The 7,803-nt window shown below is 31.1% G+C and overlaps 1 protein-coding gene across 1 annotated transcript; it reads right to left on the bottom strand.

Moving 5' to 3' along the window:
- Window positions 1-3,349: 3,349 nt before the first annotated feature.
- On the bottom strand, window positions 3,350-7,517 carry LOC133294937 (protein JASON-like). The gene is made up of 7 exons (XM_061493706.1): window positions 7,394-7,517; window positions 7,180-7,228; window positions 7,024-7,085; window positions 5,305-5,552; window positions 4,161-4,938; window positions 3,997-4,079; window positions 3,350-3,673 (listed from the first exon to the last, which is right to left on the bottom strand). The coding sequence occupies exons 1-7, from the start codon at window positions 7,484-7,486 to the stop codon at window positions 3,568-3,570; spliced, it is 1,419 nt and encodes a 472-aa protein (XP_061349690.1). The 5' UTR covers window positions 7,487-7,517; the 3' UTR covers window positions 3,350-3,567.
- Between the last annotated feature and the right edge of the window lie 286 nt (window positions 7,518-7,803).

Here is a 7,803-nt window from a genome sequence, read left to right on the forward strand (position 1 = left end):
ATGTAATAATTCCGTGAAGATTACGATACCATTATTTCTATGGAAAATATAATCTATTTATTATAAGCACACGCACTAAACAACACATGGAAGGAAGTATGCATATTGTAATAATTGCATCCTTTTACAATGATCCACGCATAGCCTAGGAAATGATGTTAATGAATGTATGAAGAAATCAATGAAAAGATAACAATTAATATGAAAATAGAAATAGGGGATTATTGTGCAAAAGCCGAAGAGATAATTCAAAATATTTCGCTCAAAATTTGAAGAGGATACGAAAAATAAAAAAGCGATAGAGAAATTGGCTAAGACCAAATGTATACGTATATAGCCTAACTTGACTTATTAATAATAATATTTATCGTATTAATTAATAGAATATATATATATATATATATATATATATATATATATATATATGCACACACACACTAAGATAGTGTTCTTCCCAAAAGTTATTAGGAGATAGTCGCTATCAAATGAAATAAAAGGGGAAATGCGCATTTACTCTTCATTTCGATTTTCTTCTCATTCCTTGAAAGTTTAAATTATAGAGGAACAAGATTTTTAATGTTAATTCTTCTGTGTATTTCATCACTTTTTTGAAATTCGAATGCTGAATTGATTTCAAATTTTAGATTTCAATTTTAAATTTCAAATTGTAATGTTGGGAAGGATTTGGAAATAAAAAATTAAATAAATAATAATTTCTTTTAAAAATCGAAATAAAAAATCAATAGAAAACTAAGTTAGTCATTTATAGTGGCAGGCAACTCATTCAATGTCTCACTTATTTGTACATTGAAATTACTCAGCTCTTTTAAATGCTTTCTACATTGGAATTGCTCACTCTTTTGAAATTCGAATTCTAAATTGATTTCAAATTTTGGATTTCAATTTTAAATTTCAAATTGTAATGGTGAGAAAGAATTTGGAAATAAAAAATTAAATAAATAATAATTTCTTTTAAAAATCGAAATAAAAAATCAATGAAAAATTATGTTAATCATTTATGGTGGCAGACAGACAACTCATTCAATGTCCCACTGATTTGTACATTGGAATTACTCAGCTCTTTTAAATGCTTTCTGCATTGGAATTGCTCACTCTTTTGAAATTCGAATTCTAAATTGATTTCAAATTTTGGATTTCAACTCTTCTAAATTTTGAATTTATGTTTAAATTTGAATTTTGGATTTGAATTTTTAACTTTGTAATGATGGGAAAACTTTTAGAAAATTTTGTCTAGCAGACAACTTATTTAATGTCCCACTACTTTTCTTTTGTTGTATATTATGAGTAAAAAGACCTTCACTTTTCTTTTGTTGTACATCTGACTATTTTTTGCATGGATAATTGTTAGCACTATTAATGCTGCATAAAAAACAAAAACATTAATAAAATTTGTAAAATAACAAAATTATTTATATTGTAAAATAAATTCAAAATTTGGAAATAAATTAAATGAAAAATTATGAGAACTTGATATGTGGAAAAAAAGTTCAGCATTTAATATTTATGCAGTGAAAAAAAATATATATAATAAATTTGAATTTAATATAAAATTATAGATTAAAAAATAAAATATTTAAAATTATAAAAATAAATTTATAGTCGATAAAAATTATTTAAAATTTCTAATTTAAAAGAAAAATAAGAAATGGCATAATTTATACTTTGCTAAAAATAAATTAAAATTTTAACATAAAAATTTTAAATATACATGTATAACCAATTAAAAATATATATAAAAAACATAAATTAAAATAGAAAAAAATTACATAAAAAATATGTATAATTAATATAAAAAGTTTTAAATTTTAAATTAAAATTTTAATACCAATATCAAAAAATGTTGATCCGGATCGGCAGTCCCATCCAATCAAAGTTATTAAAATCGAGATTTTAAGTAAAATCGAAAAAGAACTAAAAAATCATAAAACGTAAAATCGTAATGTAAATAATTGTAAAAAATCATAAACATAAAAGTATTTAAAATATTGATAAAATCATTTTGATAAAAAAAATCATAAAAATATAAAATCGTAATGATAAATCAAGATTTTAACAACTATACACTCAATTATAACAATCGTATTAAAATCTCACATCCTTATGTAAAACTTGTTAAAGCAAAACCCAATGGATGGCAGTCGCACCAATTCAAAGTTACTGTTTGAAACCCAGGTTAACAGTTCCATCCTTGAAGAGGAAGACTCTTGGCCTTTCACCACCTTTCACCACATCCAGGTTGAACTGCAAAATTTATGTATATATCTAAAAAAAAAAAAAAAAAAAAACTGCTAAAAGAAAACAAAATCTAATATCCAAATTAAGAAATTAATTTTGTGTACTCTTTTTTTCCCTTTCTATAAAGTTTTGGAAAATAAAAATTTTCAGATTTTGAAGTTAAACATGTTATAAATTTGTGTGATAACTTGCAATAGTGTTTATAAATAACCTACTAATTAAATAAGAATATACATCTCGCTTGATGACCAAAAATTTATATCAAACATGTCAAAATAATTTTTTTATTTAACAAAATATTTCTTTGACAAAACAAAATTAAAGATAATGTAACATCAGTAACCATTTGGACTGTGCAAAATAATCCAATGAATGGAATTGAATTATATTTTTCTAAACTAATTTGGAGAATCGAACTAGTTTAGAAACAAATTTTAAAATTGAACAGAATAAAATAACTATTTTAGAAAACCAATTCAAAACTGTTTTGCATACCCGAACTTGTTGTAAAATGATTTATAATTGAAATCAATCATAAATTATAAACTAATTTTGAACCACGACTAAGTTCCAAATAGATTTTGTACCAATTCAAAAAATAAAATAAAACTAATTATAATAAAATAAAACAATTTAATCCACTAGAGCTATCCTAATGAAGTGGATGTGTGTAATAGGATGTGTGTTAGTGTGAGTTGCTTTATGCAATTCCTGTAAGTGTAACCTTTAAAAAAATAAAATAAAATAAAAATAAAAAATAAAAACAATTTGATTCAACCGAACCAACTCAGTTAAAAAAGCAGCTTCGGGTTGAAAGCCCTCCCGTAATTCCTATAACCCTTTCAGTTGAATTCCATACTAAAGTTATCCTTTCATTATTACCAAAAAAAAAAAAAAGTTATCCTTTCATTAATTCTCCCTTATATTATCTAATATACATACTATTTGATACAATATTTGTGGGGGAAACCAACAAAAGCGAAGTTTATGTATTCAAGTTCCACAAGTTCCAAAACGAAATCAACTGCCTCTTAATCTCAACATTGAACAACTACAATTTTTAACCAATAAAAAACAATCATTACCAAACCCCAATATTTAACGCAATAATTCTCATCACTTATGTACAACGCAAGCGGTGTGGTAACCGGCTTGATAGTTCTATATTATCACAAAATTTGGATAATCAACTGCCCGTTCCAACCAATCTGCATGTTGAACGAAGTGGATTCAGACTTAGTTTGCATAAATGCCAAATATCTCTCATACCAGACATAGAGCAGTGAGATGGACAACAACTACAGACAGATATTAGAATGACACCACAGACTGGGGATGAGTCGAAGATTGCAGCTGAGATAGTGCAGTATCACTTTCTTCACTCTCATAAGCAATTGGTTTTCCACATACATCCTTCCTGTGAATCAAATAACAAATTGGAAGGACAATATAATCATCTATGTAAAATGGAAATAACAAGCGGTTTTGTCAAAACGGTAAAAGCGATAAAATGATCATACAAATGGGTATTCCGTGACCATTAGTCATCATTTTTTATCCTCACAATCTCATGTTAAACTCGGTAAACTCAATGACATATAGAAAGGGACCACAAAGTATTTGAGCAAAAAATGCATAAGCTAAAACTGACTTATTTTATCCCATTCCTTTTTCTTCTTTTTTTTTCTTTTTTATAGGTGAATAGAGTTCAAGCAAAAGGTTATGCTTAAATAGGCATACCTTTGAGAGGTGAAACTTTCCTCAGATAATGCCTTCTCCAACCTCTCTTCGAATGGCGTTGCATGCCAGTTCACTTTTTGATCCTGAAAACATTCAACAATAATCAGGTGCAGTATCTAGAATTTAAACTCTTTCACATAGCAAATAATGATTACATGTCATACTTCCTTGTACTTAGTGGTTGAATTTGGTATGCCATTGCCATCCCACCATTTAGGAGGTGGAACGTGAGAATCCTCATCTTCATTCCAGTGTGCAGCAACCATCCCAATGATAGGCCTGTCGGCAGGAGTTTTGCGGATCTGAGTATAAGCAATCTCCATTCTCTTGTTTCTCTCCTCCAGAATGACAGATGCAGGCTTCAACCAAGAAGATAAGCTTTCTTCCACCTTAGATTCATTTTCATAGGACATTTTCTTTAACCCTTTTTCTGGTGTAGAAGTAGAATTTTGAGACTGCTCAACTGATTCACTCAGCTTCCTTGAATCTCGCTCAGCTTCAATATCCTCTTCCGCGGGAATCTTGGTCTGAGAGACATCCTCGACTTTGTAAACTGAATATCCAAACTGAGACTGAACTCGAGACTTACCCTTTGGTAAGTTTTCCAGTGTGGCAGGGCGAACAGTTCCAGGAGTTTGCATTTCATCAGATAACTTCATTGGAGTAGGATAAGGTGATGGTTTATATGCACCCTCATTATTTGTTGAGTCTGTTTTCTTCCTATGCCATCCACCATAATCAGAAGAGTCACACGATGATAAATCAGTGTCACATTCAAAACGTACAGACTTGTTCCTTGTCTTAGTGTATGTGGTTGATGGCCAGGGTGAAACAGAAGCTGTACTCTTTTCAGTCCTATCTGAAGTATGAAGGCTTGCTGTCCTACTTCCTTCCGTAGAGTCAAGAGCGTCGCATTGGATATTTTGTGCATTGGAGATACAGCTGCAAATGAAAAGAAATTAACTTCTGACAAGATTCTATATAATTTTTAAAAATGAACCATGTCTGACCAAAATACTAGTGTACATTCCGTGAAAATCCCATACAACACATGCCCAAAAGGGGAAAAAAATTGAGAATCAACTTCCCCATTTTTCGAGAGAGACCTTTTATAAAGAGGAACAATTTTCCCTAGATTCTTTAATAGAAATAAGCTGCAGCAGTTCCTAATAAGGTGGCCTTCCATTGTGCTATGGGTAAATAATGGAATATCGGCCTCCTTTGAAATTGACTAAAAATTTGCTTGCTCCCCATATATTATTATTCAATATCAGCAGAAAAAAGATTCAGTACAAAAAGATGAAAAACCTGCTTGGTGTGTGCTCTAAAGAATCAGTTACTTTCCCCCATTCTTCGCAATATTTTACAGGAGTTAGGGGGTTGAATGGTTGAACATTTAGCTGAACTTTCTCGGCAGATGTATTGGGAAGCGAAGAACGAAACCTTGAAGGATCAGAATCTTTATCCCAAGAAGGTGAGACTTTCAGTTTCTCAGACGCTTTCCGAATTTCAGCAGCAGTTCTTGATATTGTACCAGAAGCTTTAAGAAACTTGGCCTGCAGAAAGAGTTTATATAATCATGTAAATTGAGAATCAACAAATTAAACCAAATACAAAAATTAGTTCAAACTTTAAAAGTATTTTTGAGAAATTGTATATAATATAGAAAACATAGTTTGCTCATTTGTACGAATTCAAAAGCAAAATTACATAAAAATTCTAAAACTCTTTTTCTTCCAGCAGCAAGGCATCGTCCATCTTAGACGATCTAGTTGCTCAGTTTACAAAGGTTTCTGTGCCTGAAACAGCATATGCTAGCAACAATATGATGTAGTAGAAATATGGTTCATACATGACATATCAGGAATACATCATGGAACTCACACAATGATAATATGATATGATCATCATCACGGAAAAATTGTTACCTTCATGACAAATATAATGAAAGGGATGCACCAGAGAATGAGCCAACAGACTTAAACCCAACAATATCCACTAATTTGTCATTGAAAAAATTCATTTATTTAATCGAAAATGCAGCAAGGTTTGGACCAAAATGTAGTTCCTTTCATCCAGTATATCTTAGGTATAAGCACTTGATACAAATCTCAGTTTCTAGAATTAGAAATGACCAGAAGTTCAACACTTCAAGTGTGCTAATTTATATATAAAAATAATAGATGCTGTGAGACTGTAACAACATAGAACTCAATATTTTGCGGCCAACATTTCCACACATGCTGCTGTTATATAAGGTCAGATTATCTATAAGTGACCTTGCTGCAAGAATCTTGAGGCAGAAATATACAATGCAGTGCCAAGATTATAAGAGGTTGTAAGGAAAAAGATGTAAACATTGCAGCTTCTTGAGATAGCTTTTGAAAAGGGGGAAAAAAAGGCAATATTTTCCAAAAATTAATTCTGGGAATATGATTGCCTTTTTTTTTCAATAGCACTTTCAGAAAATTGCAAAAAAAGAAGAAGAAAAAATGCGAGAATTTTTCTAAAATAAGCTAATTCAACCACACACTAAGTAAAAGCATTTCAGGTAATTACACAACTTAGAGCTGATTCTGTTTCCAGTAACCATAATTGAGAAGACTTTTAACACCTCACTTCAAATTAAATTATAGATTCCATCCAGTTCAAAGCTGTAGCATTGAGAATCTCGGTATGCAATAAAAAGCCTCTTGAAAAGATGTATCAAAAGCAACGGAAAAAGTGAAAAGAAGTTACAAAGGACCACCCAGTTGAAATAAAATGATTCCTAGTGTTCTGGAATCTAAGTTCCTCTCAATAACTTGACAATTGGTCAGAATTGAAAAAAGCCAGCTTTTCAGGTCCTAATTCTTGCCACTCTAAATTGTCTTGAGAATATTCTCTTATAATTCCATGGTACACATAAAAAAAGAAATTACTTTTAGGAAAAATAAAATAAAATAAAACTGGGGATTCCTTCATGATGTTTAATAACAGGAATAAAATGCCCAAAACGAAAAACAGAAAATCCCAACAACAAATCACCTCATTCTTAAGCTCTCTGTCACCAAAATTCTTCCCACCATCGCGCGCAGGGTCTTCTCTCTCTTTTCAAAATGTAAAGTACAAAATTAGTTGACAAAAACAGAATGCCACAATTCTAACATTAACATCACAATAACACTGATCATTAAAATATACCTTCAGATTGAAACAAAGTAGACAAACGATTTCGAGAGACAGCAACATCCTGGTTTACACACAGCAAAAAAATCACAACCCTCACATCACAAATAAAATTAAAACCATACACAACTCTCATAAAATCAGCTCAATTCAGTGACCAGTTCCACTATTCCTCCATAACAAACAAAATAACAGGAAAAAAAAAAAAACAGTTACGATTGTTTGTTACGTTGCGTTTGTTGGAAAGAGAAGAAGGCACTGTAGTGGTGGTGGGGAGGTGGCGCTTGTCGCGAACCCTGAAGCAGGCGAAGAAGCAACCCATTATGGCTCGGGAGAAGGATCGGAACACGAACCTCAATATCAAACCTAACCAGAGCATATCATCGAAGAGGACCCAGGTCAGGTAAGTAACGTTCCTTTTTTTTTTTTTTTGATTATTATAATGAAAACTGTGCGTGAGAGAGAGAGAGAGAGAGTGAGTGTGTGTGTGAAGTGAAGAGTGAGGTGCGAGTGCGGAATCGATTTTGAAATTTGAACTAACAATAGAGCGAGGGAGGGAACGGAATCCAATAATACAGACACTCTTCTATGCGTCACTTACCTCGCGATATTTCTCTCTCTACTCGCTTCGTGTTTGAA

This window comes from Gastrolobium bilobum, unplaced genomic scaffold (assembly GCF_033153095.1).
Source record: "Gastrolobium bilobum isolate Gb01-03AN ecotype WA unplaced genomic scaffold, APGP_CSIRO_Gbil_v1 utg30710, whole genome shotgun sequence".
In the NCBI taxonomy this organism is placed as follows: domain Eukaryota; kingdom Viridiplantae; phylum Streptophyta; class Magnoliopsida; order Fabales; family Fabaceae; genus Gastrolobium; species Gastrolobium bilobum.

Bases quoted from the DNA above. Each gene is read 5' to 3' on its own strand.
- LOC133294937 (XM_061493706.1), bottom strand. From the start codon at position 7,486: ATGGGTTGCTTCTTCGCCTGCTTCAGGGTTCGCGACAAGCGCCACCTC. The intron at 7,229-7,393 runs GTAACAAACAAT...TGTGTAAACCAG, and splicing joins CTCTTTCCAACAAACGCAAC to GATGTTGCTGTCTCTCGAAA. The intron at 3,674-3,996 runs GTATGCCTATTT...TTTGATTCACAG, and splicing joins GAAAGTTTCACCTCTCAAAG to GAAGGATGTATGTGGAAAAC.